The sequence below is a fragment of the Myxocyprinus asiaticus genome, chromosome 12, assembly GCF_019703515.2.
Source record: "Myxocyprinus asiaticus isolate MX2 ecotype Aquarium Trade chromosome 12, UBuf_Myxa_2, whole genome shotgun sequence".
NCBI classification, from domain to species: Eukaryota; Metazoa; Chordata; class Actinopteri; order Cypriniformes; family Catostomidae; genus Myxocyprinus; species Myxocyprinus asiaticus.
The window spans coordinates 49,237,518-49,255,397 of NC_059355.1; the positions used below are offsets into that span (position 1 = coordinate 49,237,518).

General features: G+C 39.1%; 1 protein-coding gene across 1 annotated transcript in view; it reads left to right on the forward strand.

Moving 5' to 3' along the window:
• Positions 1 to 17,880, forward strand: part of LOC127449554 (cadherin-22-like) — a 126,043-nt gene that overhangs the window by 67,829 nt on the left and 40,334 nt on the right. The window contains exon 8 of the mRNA XM_051713060.1: positions 13,940 to 14,061. Coding sequence (XP_051569020.1) covers positions 13,940 to 14,061 — 122 coding nt within the window. The remainder of the gene's footprint in view (positions 1 to 13,939; positions 14,062 to 17,880) is intronic.

A 17,880-nucleotide genomic window follows, 5' to 3' on the forward strand; every position in this document is an offset into this window, starting at 1 on the left:
ACATACAGTGCAAAATGAAGACATTTACTTAAAGCGCTTTTACCTTGACGTTGCACCAGAGACTATTTAGCAGAGATGGGCCACTTCTATTAAAATGAATGGGAGAAATTAGAATGCCCAACTGCTGCCAGCGCTCAACGGATGTAGATAGGAAGTCCCGCCTTACAGGTAAAAGAGCCAATCACCTTTTAGGTACAGACATAACCCGTCAATCAACTCGAGAACACGCATGTGCATTAGCTACGTTTTTTAACATAATCTGAGGTAAAGAAGCACTATTTATGATCCCAGTGTTGTCAGATTTTACTGCTGATTTGAAATATGTTCTTTGATCGTAATCTTGACCAACCCTTTTGGAGATTTTAGTCTTTCTCCATTCAAGTAGATAGAAACTGCACTGTCATGACTGGAAATAGCCTCCCGAGAGCGTTCCAAACATGACCGACAGTGAACTGACTTGCTAGAAAGACTTTGGTTGCACTCACGCGCTCGTACGGATCCAGCGTGAGCAAACGGTCTGGATCACCTGCTTGGATTGTCACAGAGTGACCATCATGATTTGTGAATCAGATGAACTTTTGATCCTGAAGTTTTGATTCTGGCTGATAGAATACGCGCTTCAGAGGAAGATATTAGATGAGCACTCAACGAGAAGAAAACGCTGGATTTTCGTGAGGTTCGTGAATTACATCTGTTTAAACGAGATATCTGCAAATTTGAAAATGGTATATAATAAAAGTGTTATTGATATTTGCCTTTTATCATTAGACAAGACAGTTAAATGTTACAGGGAACTGTTGAGGAGAGAGAGGGAGAATGAAACAGGCGAACACTTTAACATTATGAGCTGAGACGAGTCTGTCGCGGCTCTGATATGTGGACCGTTTAAATGACACTGTGTTGCACACCGGTCTATTATTGTAGTAATACGATGGCACATAACAACAAAACGAACCATGACTGGTCATTTACATGTCTCGGTCGCTTCACATGCAAGCAGGAGATTTTCGGTGCCCTTACAAAACAAATCGGCCAAACGGGAAAATATATCGCCCGATGCCGATCATTTAAAAAGTCAGAATATCGGACGATTTATCAGCCTCGCCGATATATCGGTCGACTACTAATACAGAGTTTAATTTCACTTCAGGCTGCGCGTGCTTCTTTCCTCTCTCGCTCGCAATGTGTGCAGGAAAATGTCCTCTCACAAGATGAGCAAATTATAGAAATCACTTCGGTGGGAAGTGGATTTCTGAAATGTTGGCTTGCAAGTTGCTATGGATGTTTTCACATTTGAGTCTTCTTTAAATCTTTGCGTGCTTGCAAAATTTTCCCGCCGAACGGGCTTTTTCAAGTGCAGGATAATCGCCTCAGGTGAGTCAATTCCCGTCTTTCACCGGACCATGTGGACTCTTGAAATGTTAATTTTGCTCATCAAAAATTTATGTTTTTGATTAAGTAGCCTAGAAAATTACTATTTTAGGCTAGGTATGCATTTTTTTATTTTATTTTTTCCCCTGCTGATCAGGAAGGCTATTTTCAACGATGTGCCGACTGCTTAAAGGTGCAGTATGTAAGATTCAGAAACCCTTGTTATTAATGACACCTGTGGCCGTTAAGTGAACTGCAGCCAGCTACATTTTGCTCGTGCTTGTGCACACACTCCATAGGGAAGCGAGCAGTGGCCAAAACAATGACGTAACGTACAAAGAGGCTGAACGTGATTCACCGGCATCATGCTGACAGATGAGGTAGCATAATTAAAATTACACAGTTATGATTGTTTTACTACAAACTTTGAGGCTGTATATTATATTTGACTCTCCAGTGCTGGAACAGGGCTAAAACAAAGTGTGGATATAGGTCTGACTATGTGAGACTGTAGTTTGAAGTAATCACTTTTCTTTGCATGATACATTGACTGCATTTATATGATAGCCTATGTTGGCGTTAGCTAGCTAGCCAGGTTTATCAATAGCTGTTAGCTAAATTTGGTGGATGATGACAGTAGCTGTTTATAAAATAGACTGTACATTATAAATATGTTGACAATATTCAGTATTGATGTGATTCCATCACAACTGTCATTTTGATATATCAATGCACTAATGTTTTATAATAATAGATTGTATATATTTTCTGTATAACCAAGTTATGTTACACTAATGAATGGAGCTTTCTGCATTATCTTGAACATTGTCTAGCATTCATTTCATGTGTTATTGTAGTTTACCTTGCTGAATAATTACAGATTAACATTGTTTATGTCAGTTACTGTGAATCAGCATACCTGACATTTAGTATAAAGAGAAGATCGTTGAAATTATTTGAAAGTTACAAAGCAAGGTAGCTTGCAATTTGTCATCGTTAGCAGGCAAGATCAAGTTAGCTAAAATGACACAGATCAATCCTTATGGCACTATATTTCACATGCTTTGCAGTTATGTAAGTTTACCTGTCCAATAAGAAGAACGCCAATTCAGGGTCGGTTTTGATCCCCTAAACCGAACGAAGGTCCCTCGAGGAATCAAATGTCCTGCCGATGTTCACTCTAGTTTTCACTCGGCCACGATCACGTTCCTGCTTAGCCAGACCGAATTCAGTAGATAAATGTTTTGTTTGGCTTACTCGGAGTTTGTGTAGGAGTCGGTGTTGTGCTGGGAGCCGGACGTTTGCTGGATTCCATCTCTAAGATAACATTTCCTAATGTTGCAGTTTGTTGTCGCTGTTGAATAGCAGAAGAGAAGCTACTGTCTAAGGCAAGGCTCTCGGGAGCGCGCATAAATGTCACATCCTTTGGACTTTCCCGGCAAAAGCGACCCGCTCCCTTCCCATGAAAATCAGTCTACAGGCTTTAATAGGCACCCTAGAAAGTCATGAAAGGCTCATTTTTTAAGTTGCATTACAAGCCATTCACACATTGAAAAAAAAAAGGCGAATATTACGTGAAAATTTTAACATATTGCACCGTTAACGGATGAAACTGTCATTTATTCTGTGTGCATGTCATGATGAGAATACATTAGGTTTATTGTACATTTCTCATGGGCCTATTTTTTTCTATCTTATAGATATTTGTTTTCATCATAAAAATTGGTTAACATTCTTTACTCAACAGCTGTCATATTAGATCAATGGCTAATGCACGACTGCACATTGTGAAATACGCGCAAATTTTCAGCACATTTTTTTCTCTCTCTCGTTGATTTCACTTAAGTCTACCTGTTAATTATTTTCAACAATGTCGTGACTGTTTTAATATGTTAAGTATCTTTTACTTGGTGAATTCCATTTAGAACAGGCTATTAGGGTTACTCTATTGGTCCTGCACTATTCATTCAATTGTTTTCAATTAATATACCTGTTAAATATTCGCTAACGTTGATTCAGTGAATGCATGTCATGTTCTGTATTTAAAGTACAATGATCATAATACAAGGCAAGCATGTGGAAAACAATACAGGGTTGCGGGAACGGGAGCGGTCGGGAAGAAAATCACTGAAGGCAGAGAGCGGGTGAACATGGAGTGCAATTCAGCAGGAGCGTTTGGGTGCGGAATAGAAACTTGTGGAAGTGGGATGGAAAAGCCAGTCCCGTGCAGACCTCTATTCTTAGTTGTTGCTATACAGGGTGTTCCAGGTCGTTGTTACGTGCTTACTTACTGGCCCAAGTCAAAATAGTCCACATCCAAGTCTCCATAATGATCTGGATTCTAGAGATGGTTCTGGTCCCCTCCCTCATAGTAAGTCTACAGGATTTGTTTCATATATTGGACTGTCTGCAAAGCTAAAATCTTAAGTGCATTTACTTAGAAAAGTAATAATACTCCTCTTTTCAACAAGCTGCACAAATGGAGGTACCATTCATGTCTGTAACACAAAAAGTGCAAGACAATTTATACACTGAAGTTTAATACTTTGGGTTAGGGGTTTGTTCAAATCCATAAACCCCAAGTAGGAGCTATATTAATAGTGATCCTTGCCTTAGCAAACACCTCTAAATATCAGGCTAGTGGTGCTAGATAAAGGCCTTTTGTAGCAAAAAAAAGTCAATGGCTTAATCAAAATTTCCAGTGAATATCGGCCTGTTCCATTTAAAATTCATGGAATCAGGAGCCAGTGAGTAATGAGCCATATAGACTTTGAGGGTCTGGTTCGAAAAACTTTTTTATAATTCCCTCCTACAGTCGTATTCTAAAATTTCACACTTCACTCAAGAACGAAATGAGTGCTCATTGAAGAGTTGCATTTGCAGATCGATGTGTGGAGGAAGCTTCATGCGCCATTGTGGCTGATATTTAGTAAACATGATATTTCAGCCCAAATCTGGGAAGGCTGCACAACTCTTTCATGCAATATGCCAGAGTTGGCTGAGAATACAAATAATTTGAGTCTTTGGTTAAAGCTATTGGTTTAGCCAAGTGTAGCCTAGTAAATGCGACAATGCGTTGACCAGTGGTGCATGAACTGTGCATGCAAATGCTAGCTTTAAAGGGAATGGTTCACCCCAAAATTACAATTATTTAATAATTTAATTAACCTAATGGCATTCCAAAATCGTATGACTTTTCTTTTTCTGTGGAACACAGAATGGCAGCATTGGGTATACTATCCTTTAAGGAGAGGAAGTTTTCTTTTCCTGTCCAAAAGAAGTTATCAGTTCCTTTTCTATTTGGAAATCTTGGCACGCTGCTTGCAGACAGAAGTTTAACTGTAGTTTTACTGTCAGAAAACGCCGCAAAAATGCTGTCAAACTGCTCGGCTGCTGCGGAATCCTATCTTGTTGAGGAAGAGTGACATATAATTTCTGGGGCTTTGATTGAGTGTATGATATTAAACTGCAGGCAGTCTCTCCCTCAGTCTAACTCTCTCTCTCTGTGTGTCTTTTTTTCAGGTGATAAATAGAGTAAAAACCATCATGTCTTGCCCTTAGTGTAACACGTACACAGTTGTGTCTTTATCTTGCAGGAAAGGACATTTGGTGTGAAAAGTGTAAAATATCAAGGCAACTGAAATCTCCCTGGATTTTCGAAACTGACAGCTTTACTCATAACAAAAAAATGACATTTCTTTAATTACTGCCACCCTTTTTGGTTTCATTTTCATTGAAAATGCCAAAGGTCAGGGTTTCCAACTGCACAGAACAGAAGTCACAGAAGATTTCACGGTTGTTGTAACACATTAGCTGTTCTACCATCGAGCCGAACGGTTACAGTTGCCGAATCATACCTTTCCATACTGATTTGAGCTTGTTGGTACAACAAGTTACCGTTCCTTTTTCCATTGAGTGAAATCAGGATTTGAATGGACTAACTCTTGAATGGACTAGAGGTCACAAAGGTCATGTTAGCACTGATCCGTTTTCGTTCGAAAACACATTGATTTAGCTACGTTTATGCCTCTCATCCACACTGAAATGCCGTTTTCCTCGAAAACACTCTCTATAACCACATACTTTAGAAAACAATATTAGGAAACTGAAAACTGAGGTTTCAAACTTCTCAAATGGATTAGTGTGGATGTGACTGTAGAGCCGAGGAGGGCGGGGCCGGGCTGGAATGAGACAGGGGGAAGAGAGAGAGAGAGGGAGGGCTCTTCCGCCCTCGGGATCGCCGCCATGTGGTCCTCCGCAAGCCGGATAGCATCCTCCAGCGACGCCGGGCGGTGGCACTGGACCCACTCCGCCGTCCCTTTTGGCAGTTGACGTATTAATTGCTCCAGTACCAGTACGTTGACGCCGCGGTCCCCCGCTAGCAACCATCTTCGGCAGGCGTCGCAGAGCCGCTGGGCAAAGGCAAACGGGCGGTCGGAGCTCTCCAACTTCAAGCTCCAGAAGAGTTGACGACTTTCTTCCGGAGTACGACCAACCCGTTGCAAGATGGCTCTCTTTAGATCTCCGTAGGCCAGGAGGCTCACCGCTGGTAGTTGTTGAGCCGCGAGTTGGGCTTCCCCGGACAGTAGCGGTATGAGTCGGGCCGCCCACTGGTCGAGGGGCCAGCCCCAGATCTCGGCGGTGCGTTCAAAGAGATCCAGGAATGCCTCTGGGTCGTCCGCCGCCCCCATCTTTTGTAACGCAGGCGGGGGTAACGGCGTGTGGGTGTCCGGGGTCGCGGCTGGGGATGCCTCCTGGCTGAGAAGGCTCCGGATCGCCTGTCGGTCCTCTGCTTGAGCACACATGAGCTCCACAAACTGGCGGTCTTGATCTTGCTGGAGCTCAAGCAGGGATAGCTGGTGGCTCCGATGTAAGCCAGCGAGGGCTTGGAGGATCTCCGCCAACTGGGAGGACTCTACGGGGCGACTTCCATCCATCTTCAACCAAACTTTACTTCCCGGGTTTCGGCACCAGTGTAAGGGGGTTCGGTGGAAAGGAGGAGGCGAGAACCGGCTTGACAACTTAAATAATAATTTAATAAACAACTTAAACAAAACACACAACTATAAACACACAGTACAGCTGTCTGTAATTCTCTCTCTCTCGAACTGTCGTCCCAGGCCACCTTTATCCCTCGCGCGCCCCATCAGGCTGATTGGGGACCGGGTGTGTCTCATTCCAGCCCGGCCCCGCCCTCCTCAGCTCTACACTGGCCTAAAACCGTTCCACCATCATGGTCGAGTATGGTCAGCAGTGCAGAAGCATGTAAAAACACATTCATGTGAACAGCCCCTTACTCGTCGATTCACACATTTGTGATTGAGAGTGTGCAACAAATAAAAATTTAAATAAAAAAAATATATATATATATATTAAATATTAAATAAATGTAGCCTATTATTTATATGCCAAACCTGACCAATGTAACGAACAACTTTCAATGCAAAAAACTGAAATACAAAATACACAATATTTTTAAATAAATTCGTTTATTTCAGAAATTTCAGATGGACGCAGAAAAAAAATGTAGAGTTTGTCTGTGCCAAACATGCTGCCAAAGTTTAATACATAAAGGATAGCGGTCTGTTTACATCCCTAGTATGAGCAATAGTAGTAATGATGCTTGCCTTAGCAGACACACAAAGTTCAACAGCATGATTCACACATTTCATCTTCTGCTGTGACCCGAGAACACAGACATTTATTACGTCCGACATGCATTGTCAAAGAGGCCATGACACATTGAAAATAATGCAACCGTGCAGAAATTCTTTTACTATCAAAGTTAAATTTATCCAAGTGTACAATGTTTGTAATGCCTCACATTTGAAAAAACAAAAGCGTGCCCTTAAATACTCCATTGTCGTTTTTATGCCAAATGGTTGCTCTTGCACGCTTCTCGTGTCTTCATGCGTGGGTTGCAGACAAACATATTGTTGTGTCCATTTGCGTTTGAAGCTCATTAGACATGCTTAGTGCAAGCGGGAAAGCTGATAAAACAAGACAAGATTAATTTAATATTTAGGCCATTGGTCTGCGGTCTTTGTCAGTTATAGTAATTCAGTGCCAACTAATCTAGGCGAGTTTGTGACTGCTGCAAATCAACTCCCACTAGAGTACTTATAAATCATAGGAACGCACCAGAGGCAATGCAAACTTACTTCTTTATTTTTTCCTTTTTTTAAGAGACAAACATTTAACTGAATATGAATCATAAAAGAGATTTTTTAGGCTTCTAAGGGTTGGGTGTTTCATCTTCAAATGTTTGTGCAACAAAACATTTCAGCGGTATGTGAAATAGTGCACGTATACGGCAGTTGACATGATCATTAAACATGTCGTCTTATTGTGCATTTCAGTCTCATGAGTATTCGTAGCTATTCTTACTTAAAGTGTGGTTCTAACACATTTACTTTTACATCTGCATAGACACTGAAACACAATATTGACAGCGTCTAAAAAGTAAATAATTTTTAAAGACACAAATGTTTATGAATCCTTTTTGAATCCATGGAAATTTAATTCGGTTGGTTTTATTGTATTCAAAATCAATTATATAGATTAAATATTAATGAGATTTATTCAATGTTATTTAACACAGTTGATGCATTTAGCTTATTTGGCATTAAAACAGTTAATTCTGCTTTGTGTGATTTCTGGTGACGTAAGCAACTCGTTTTAAATGATTATGTCACTGTAACAAGACCTTTAGTTCCAGGGAACGAGGAACCGGGAGACAGCGATTCCAACACAGGAAAATTAGTTTATTCAAACAAAAACCAATGGGGATATAAATAAATCAAAGGTGGAAACAAGTCAGGGCAGCTTTCAGTAATACGGCAAACGGCCAACACACGAACAGCTTGTCAGCTGGGCTCTCTCTCTCTTCTTCCGCTGCTGTCTCCTCTCCTTAAAAGCCCCATCACTCCTCACTGAAACACAAAACAGGTGTTAAGCACAGGTGGAATTCATTCACCACTCATCTCCCCCGGCCTCACTCCCCACAGCACGGTTCTCGGCCACGCCCCCGCCTCCACATACCCCCACCGCCCGACTCAGGCCGGGGACAGTCCGGCCTGCCACTGACTCCCCCCCCCCACCCCTGCTCTGAGAGAGGAAATCAGCCACAGCCATCTGCAACCCCAGTCCACCTCGAATTTAAAGGGCTGAAGTGCCAGATACCAACAAGAGATCGGCGTATTGGTATCCTTCATGCGGTTGAGCCATTGGAGCGGGGCGTGGTCCGAACAGAGGGTGAAGGACTTCCCAAGCAGGTAGTATCGGAGGGTGAGGACTGCCCACTTGATGGCCAGACACTCCTTTTCTATCGTGCTGTACCTAGTACAGCATGGGGTGCTCCTTTCCCCCACCACCTGGAACAACACAGCCCCCATCCCCCTGTCTGATGTGTCCGTCTGTAATATACTGTAAAAGGGAGAGAGAAGTCAGGGGAATGCAAAAGTGGTCAACCACAGAGTGCAGCTTTCAATTGCAGGAAAACCTGTTGGCACGGCTCCATCCACTGGACCAGGTCTGGTGCTCCCTTTTTAGTGAAATCAATGAGTAGGCTGGTGATGTCTGAATAATTAGGCACAAACCTACGATAATAGCCAGCCAGCCCCAGGAACTGTCTCACCCCCTTTTTGGTCTTGGGCCACGGACAAGTCGCAATGGCTGCTGTCTTATCAATTGGGGGACGCACTTGTCTGTGACCCAAGTGGAAGCCCAGATACCATACTTCCACTCGCCCAGCTGCACACTTCTGCGGATTTCCCATGAGTCCCACTTGACCTCAGGACGGCCCTCAGATTTTGGATGTGCTGCTGCCAATCATTGCTATAGATGATGATATCATCCAGATGTGGGCAGAGAACTTTATACATGAGCCACCGAAACGTTGCCGGGGCAACAAACAAACAGAACGGAAGGGTAACAAATTGGTGTAAACCAAACAGAGTGGAAAAGGCCGTTTTTTCTCGGGACATGGGAGTCAAGGGAATCTGCCAATATCCCTTCATTAAATCCAGTGTCGAATAAAAGCGAGCCGGACCCAACCGATCAAGCAGTTCGTCAATGCAAAGCATTGGGTATGCATCAAATTTAGACACCACATTAACTTTTCTATAATCCACACAGAACCGAACCGACCCGTCGCTCTTAGGGACTAAGACCACCGGGCTGGCCCAGTCACTGTGAGATTCTTCTATTACCCCCATATCGAGCATAGCCCTCAATTTTTTGTGCGGCACCTGTTTTTTGTGTTCGGGTAAACGGTAGGGACGACTGCGTACCACTACCCCTGGGGTCGTTTAGATATGGTGCTGTATGAGATTCATATGACCGGGAAGAGGCGAGAACCCGAATCAGTTAGCAGTTACAGAAATACTCAAACCAGCCCATCTGGCACCAACAATCATCCATGCGATTATCTAATCAGCCAATTGTGTGGCAGCAGTGCAGTGCATAAAATCATGCAGATACAGGTCAGGATCTTCAGTTAATGTTCACATCAACCATCAGAATGGGGAAAAAAATGTGATCTCAGTGATTTGGGCTGTGGCATGATTGTTGGTGTCAGACGGGCTGGTTTGAGTATTTCTGTAACTGCTGATCTCCTGGAATTTTCACACACAACAGTCTCATAATTTACTCCGAATGATGGCAAAAACAAAAAATATCCAGTGAGTGGCAGTTCTGTGGATGTAAACGCTTTGTTGATGAGAGAGGTCAACAGAGAATGGCCAGACTGGTTTGAACTGACAAAGTCTACAGTAACTCAGATAACCACTCTGTACAATTGTGGTGAGAAGAATATCATCTCTGAATGCTATTCTTAGATGTGGGTTGGCGCTATACAGTATATATATATACAAATTGTGCCATTTTATATACATATATATATATATAATGGCACAATTTGTTCAGGTAAAATTGAGTAACCCAAAGAAAACTTCTTGGTACTTTTGACTGAACAATTCATGATATTGGTTTAAAAAAAATATAAAAAAAATTTACCTTGAAAAAAAGGGGAAAAGAAAATATTTAAGTATTCAAGGTTCAAGGAAAGTATTTTAATACCTTTTACCTGATGGTTACACCATATTACATTTTTAAAGCCATTATTTCATTATTTTTATTTTTTGTAGAAAATGCTATAAATGTTTTTCAAATGATGAAGCCAAATTGGACACAAAAGTTTCATTTTAAATATTTCAAAAACACAGAATTGCTGTCCCCAATATTACTGCTTTTATAAATATGCCAAGTATTTTAGAGAGTTTTTCAATAAAGTTTATATCTGGTTATGTTTGAAGGGGTCTGTTTGAAGATCAAAATGTTATTAATCAAACCATTTAGTTTTTAAGAATTCTGTAAATCAGAAACAATCAATTTCTTTTCATTTTTTTATAAATTCATAGATAATTGACTACTATAGCTAATCTGTTGTTCAACAAGTTCAAGGCAAGTTCAAACTTTATTTATTTATTTATGTATCCCTCCCGAACATTCACACCATCACATATTATACCAAAGTCCACTGGAGAAAATGGAAATGTCAAGAAAATGTGATGAATGTTTTAACATAAAGCAGGGTCCAAAAGTCTCAGACCACTAGTGAAAATGCTTCTTTATTGCATTTAATATAATACACTTTTCTATAATGTCTGACAATATAAGTGATAAGTTGCATATTTAACATGATCGATGTCACAAATTAACCTCATAACATATTTTACATTTTTGCTAACATGTTTTGCTTTAATGCTAATACTTTATTTTCAATCTTAAATTAGATTTTGAACCCCAGTGTTTGTCTCAGACTTTCAGACCACTTCTGCAGATGAAACACACTTTGAGGAAGTTTCATTTTTTCAGAAATTGGAATAGTCACGTGCCTTTAATTAAATAATCACCCTTACATGTTTACATTTTTTAATTAACATGGGCTTTATTTGCATATACTGATTATAACACTATATGCATGAAATACTGTACATCTCCATAAATAAACACAAGCAAACACTGTAACACAGGGTTCATTAAAAAAGGTAATTATGACTCATTACAATTAAAACGGTGGCCGACTTCATGGTTTTGCTGCGAGCTGACGCATCTCTCTGAAAATGGAAACATTTCTGATGAATAATAAAGCAGGAAAATTAGTCGAGGATCAGCCGACCTCCCTACACAGAGATTTAGTTATTTTTTAATTACTAGATCATTTTAGTAATATGAACTTAAATGAAACTAATTATATACCCATTTGCCAACCCAATAAAACACAATAAAAAAAATTAAAAAATATTTCCATTTTGTTGTAGCCTAACAAGGCCATGATCAAAATAGTTTTCACACACAATATTGAGCCCATGTATCTGTTTATTTCATTAAGCCAACACAATGGTCCGCTTTTATCATTAAAATTTCATGTGTCTTAATTTAAAAACGGACTCGCTAATTGATCATTTCCTCTAAAGTGTTGCAGAAGAATTTGCTTCCTGATGAATTTACGATGGGAGTATGTCATTACCGCAAGAACACATTATACTAGTGCATTCAGACTATGGCAGCAAAATAGTAGGCAGTGTAGTTGTTCCCTTCAACATATTAGTGGTATACATCAAAATCTTTTATGCTTTGTCTTATTTCAGAGGAACACATGTCCTAACCGCTGTGACTTTATCTGTCCGCACCGATAGTGAAAATGCTGTGTCGACGTTAAGTACACAGTCTTGTATCTTCAATTCAAAGTTATGTAACGTATGTAATGTGTGTTGTGATTGACTTCGGAGCTGGTTGGTTTGGATCAAGGCTTACAACTCTTTTATGAAGGATTTTAGGAAATCCCTATGGAAGAAAATGAATGGGAAAAATACTTCCGGAACCAAGACGGATGAAAAAGTGGGCGAGCACTATTGCGCTATATTTCCTTAATTAAATTAAATAAAAATTATTTCTTTCTTTCTTTCTTTCTTTCTTTCTTTCTTTCATCTCTTTGCTTTCTGCTTTTTTCTTTTATTCTCTTTGCTTTCTCTTTGCTTTCTTTCTTCTGCTTTATTTCTTCTCCTTTCTTTTTCTTTCTTTCTGTTTTTATCTTTTATTCTCTTTTCTTTCTTGTACTTTATTTCTTCTTTCTTTCATCTCTGCTTTCTTTCTTTCTTTCTTTCTTTCTTCCTGTCTTTCATCTCTTTGCTTTGTTCTTTTTTTCTTTTGTTCTCTTTTCTTTCTCTTTCTGTCTTTCTCATTTCTTTCTTTCTCTACTTTCTTCTCCTTTCTTTTTCTTTATTTCTTTCTCTTTTCTTTCTCTTTTCTTTCTTCTACTTTATTTCTTCTTTCTTTTTCTTTCTTTCTGCTTTTTTCTTTCTTCTCTTTGCTTTCTTTTCTTTCTCTTTTCTTTCTTTCATCTCTTTGCTTTTTCTTTCTTCTCTTTTCTTTCTTTTTTCTTCTACTTTATTCCTTTTCATTTCTTTTTCTTTCTCTTTTTTCTTTCTTTCATCTCTTTGCTTTCTTTTTTCTTTTGTTCTCTTTTCTTTCTCTTTTCTTTCTGTCTTTCTTTCTCTATTTCTTCTTTCTTTTTCTTTATTTCTTTCTCTATTTCTTTCTCTTTCTTTCATCTCTGCTTTCTTTCTTTCTTTCTGTCTTTCTGCTTTTTTCTTTTGTTCTCTTTTCTTTCTCTTTTCTTTCTGTCTTTCTCTATTTCTTCTCCTTTATTTTTCTTATTTCTTTCTCTTTTCTTTCTTCTACTTTATTTTTTCTCCTTTCTTTTTCTTTCTTTCTGCTTTTTCTTTCTTCTCTTTGCTTTCTTTTTCCTTCTACTTTATTCCTTCTCATTTCTTTTTCTTTCTTTCTTCTCTTTTTTCTTTCTTTCATCTCTTTGCTTTGTTCTTTTTTCTTTTGTTCTCTTTTCTTTCTCTTTTCTTTCTGTCTTTCTCTATTTCTTTCTTCTACTTTCTTTTTCTTTATTTATTCTCTTTTCTTTCTGTCTTTCTGCTTTTTTCTTTTATTCTCTTCTTTCTTTTCTTTCTTTATTTCTTCTCCTTTTTCTTTCTTTCTGCTTCTCTTTTCTTTCTTCTCTTTGCTTTCTTTCTTTTCTTAATCTTTTCTTTCTTTCATCTCTTTGCTTTTTTCTTCTCTTTTCTTTCTATCTTTTTCTTCTACTTCTCTTTTTTCTTTCTTTGTTTCTTTCTCTATTTCTTTCTTCTCCTTTCTTTTTCTTTATTTCTTTCTCTATTCCTTTCTTTTCATTATTCTCTTTTCTTTCTTTCTTTCTGCTTTTTTGTTTTATTCTCTTTTCTTTCTTTTATCTCTGCTTTCTTTCATCTCTTTGCTTTCTTCTCTTTTCTTTATTTTTCTTTCTTCTGCTTCTTTCTTTCTTTCTTCTACTTCTTTATTTATTTATTTTATTATCTTTCTTTCTTCCCTTCTTCTGCTTTTTTGGGGTGAAATGTGATGTCGACATGTTTTAATGAAATTCACCCAGATGCTTTTCAAATGTTACTAGTTACACTAGTTATACAATAATCTGTGATGATTGTTTAATCTGCCCTGTGACCCCCTTCTTCCACAGATAACCAGTCCATGGCATCACAGACTGCCGTAAGCATCCGCATACTGGATGTAAATGACAACCCTCCAGAGCTCGCGACTCCTTACGAGGCCTCCATCTGTGAGGATGCCAAACCCGGCCAGGTGAGATAACGTCTCGATATTTTTGCACATTGAGACGTCGCATCAATCTAATCACAAATCACACTCGCCAGACTCGTCTTGATATGATCACGCCTGTGTTTGAAAGGCAGCGGAAATGAGATCTGTTGTGCCGCACAAAAATCATCAGCATACACTGTCGATTGCTGTCGATTCCACAACACCGCTGGGATAATATCTCCAGTTAAGAGACACTGACTTAGTTGTTAGGGTGAAAATGACATTTCCAAGATGAGCATATGTTATCTGACATCACTCCTATCAAACATCACTCAGCTCCTCTTAGACAGCTGGGCTTGCTGTTAATATATACTGTATATATGTCAATCGTGGAGCAGTTCGGGAACACCAGGTGTGCAGTGCGGCAACTCGCATGATGAAGTGGTCAGATTCTAATTAAATTGTTGGATTGCCGCACTCAGCATGGGCTCCTTAATTCGATTTGACGGCAGTTTACAAGAACTAACAAGATTTGTTTTTCTAAAGCTCAATATCTCGTCTCTTCCCGGCTGGGCTAATGTAGTTTGGCTCAACTCACCAAATCTCTCGTCCCTTTTTGGCTCTATCCTAAAAAGGGTGTTTCTTAAACTATGGGGAGATTTTGCCCTGTGTACATTTAAAAAAAATAAACTCCCTAAGGCTAATTAACGGCATTTGCCTCCTTACAGTGAGGCACTTGCAATGGAAGTTAATGCGGCCAGTCCATAAACACTGAATATTTACTGTTTCAAAAGTACAGCCATGAGATAACACACTCTCTCTGTACAATTGTGGTGAGAATATAATATCAGAATGCTATTCTGAGGTGCGGGTTGGCACTGTTTTGGCGGCACGAGGGGGACCTACACAATATTAGGCAGGTGGATTTAATGTTGTGGCTGATCGTTGTATGTATATATATATATATATATATATTGTACATTAAAAGCAAATAGTTTTCTTAAAAGTGTATGTCATCATATGGACATTTTAGTAATACCATTCTATAGAAAGTCATTTTTTTTTACAGACATTACAGTTGATTTTCTGAGAAAAGGACGGAAAAAAAAAAACTATACTAATAAAAATGATTTGCCTTGATTTGACTTATGTTACAAAGTTGTCACATGTCTGGCAAACACGTTGAGCGATCCAAACATCATCTGCAGTCTGAAACTGAACTTTTGTCAGATTTTAGATGTGAATGCACTTAGCTGCATAGAAAGATATAGGATGCTCCCTTGCTCCCTATTTAGTGAATGACTTAACCTCCAGTGTGCTGTCTGTATGCACTGTCCTCAGAACAGTTCGAAATGCACCTTATTTTCATCCTAACTTCATATAAAGCCTCTGAAAGCAACATTTTTTCAGCTTTTGGATGAACTCATTGATTCTCAGTTTGATGATGCACATTGAAAATAGGACCTCTAAGGAAAAATAGCGCTGAAGTACACAGTAGTGGTCATTGTGTTAAGCAGCTTGTGTTTTCGCGATAAATCGCTCAAATTTTAAAAATGGCATATTGGATGGGGGCCTGGGTAGCTCAGCGAGTAAAGATGCTGACTACCATCTCTGGAGTCGTGAGTTTGAATCCAGGGTGCTGAGTGAATCCAGCCAGGTCTCCTAAGCAACCAGATTGGCCCGGTTGCTAGGGAGGGTAGAGTCACATGTGGTAACCTCCTCGTGGTTGCTATAATGTGGTTCTTGCTCTCGGTGGGGTGCATGGTGAGTTGTGCGTGGATGCCGCGGAGAAGCCTCCACATGCGCTAGGTCTCCGCGGTAACGTGCTCAACAAGCCACGTGATAAGATGCACGGATTGACGGTCTCAGACGCGGAGGCAACTGAGATTCGTCCTCTGCCACCCGGATTGAGGCGAGTCACTACGCCACCACGAGGACTTAGAGCGCATTGGGAACTGGGCATTCCAAATTGGGGAGAAAAAGGGGAAAAAAAAAATAGCATATTGGATCAATCTAGAGACTCTAATATTTTGAGTTAAACAGGTTTCAGTGTAAAAACTTAATTGGTTTTCTCACCAGATGTAGTTTTGTTAGCTTTTCTCCCAAAGACAAACTCCGCTGAGATCGGCGCCATGTTGTTTTGTCACATGACTCCGTGCGCCAAAGTCTAATCCTTTACTGACAGCCCAAAGTGTCCTGAACTGAGTTTGGCCATTTTAAATGAAATGAAATTATGCATAATGTATAGCGAAGACAAAACAAAATGTATGTGCATGAGGATGCAGGGTCACACAAAGTTAAAACGTACTTTTCAAACTCACTAGTTTCCTGTCGACAAATAATGTCCAACTATAATTACATATTATGTCATTTTCTGTCATTAAATCAACATTTCCACCACATCTCGGTTTAAATTGTACTTTAATAGCATTTAATCTCAAGTATGCTCTTCTCTGACACCGTTGTCTGCTTGGTAACAAAGTTCACTAACTTTAAAAAAATAATTATAATAATATATAGTAATTATATATATATATATATATATATATATATATATATATATATATATATATATATATATATATATATATTAAAACGTCAATATTGTATATAAATCATATAGAAATTGTGTTTTTAATTCATTCATTGTTAAGATGATTGTAGTTTTAAAAATTTAGCTTTATTAATATTTTCCTGATGGATTTTCATATTTTTAGATTGAGAATCTGGGTCTGGGTTAAGGGTAAAACAATAAAATCTAGACAGATAATTTGAATAAAAAACAACCACTCAGGGCTCCTGACTGCGATTAAAATGGTCGCAAATGTGACCAAAAATAATTGATTGTGACAATAATTTAAAATCTAGTTGCCACTGGCGACAGACAGGTTGCGTACGTTCATATGCGGTTTCGTCAGATATCATCTTTATCATAATTTTTAGAGCGTGCACCAGTATGTCTCGCGCTGCTTTTCACCCATTCTGTTTCTGACGAGCTCGCTGCAGCACATGCAACAACAACAAACCCAGCGCGAGAGAGTCGTGAACAAATGACTCTTTTGAACCGGATCATTTGCATGAATCACCTGAAAAAACTGAGGGTGTGAGCTCAGGAGCTTAGGTTAGCAATTTAGGAGCCAATGGCTCCTAAGTCATTATTTTAGTCTGGAGTCCTGACCACTGTGATAAAAAAGTGGTTTTGTTTTAAGAAACACATAAAATCATATTATCCGACAGAGAGATGTTGTGGTCTCGTTTGCTGACCTCATGGAAAAAAAACTTGCTTTGCTCCTACTTTGGACCTTTTTGAATTGCAGAAAATGATCCGTCTGACATTTGTCCCAAAGGCAGTTTATAAACTCACAAAACGTGTGCAATGACACGCCAGCGGTGTACCAAACATAACTAAAGAGCTGCAGGTCCTCCCTTAAATTCAACATGAAAACACTGGATATTCATTGAGAAAAAAAGCATGGTGGGACTTAGATCATAAAAAACTTGGATCGTGAAAAGTGTGCAGAATGGAGCCAGGTGATTGGAGTGGAGGGGTTGAAAAGTAAGAGGTGTGATGTGTGATGTGAGCTAGAAATAATAAAATGCAAACAGAAAAAGAAAATAATTACGTCATATATTATTTCCTTTCAGCATTTCATTCTTTAAGAATCACTTCATATGTACTTGAACTAAGTGTTCATGTTCATTACGTAAACATTCAGCGTACAAATTAAAATCACGTTATGTCCTAGTGAGATTATTTAACCGCAAAAGCTGCGATTTAATGAGATAAATATATAGTTTGCATGCAATTCAAATGTGAGTGCTTGTGTATGTGTGGAGTAAATTTATAGGAAAAAAGTATGA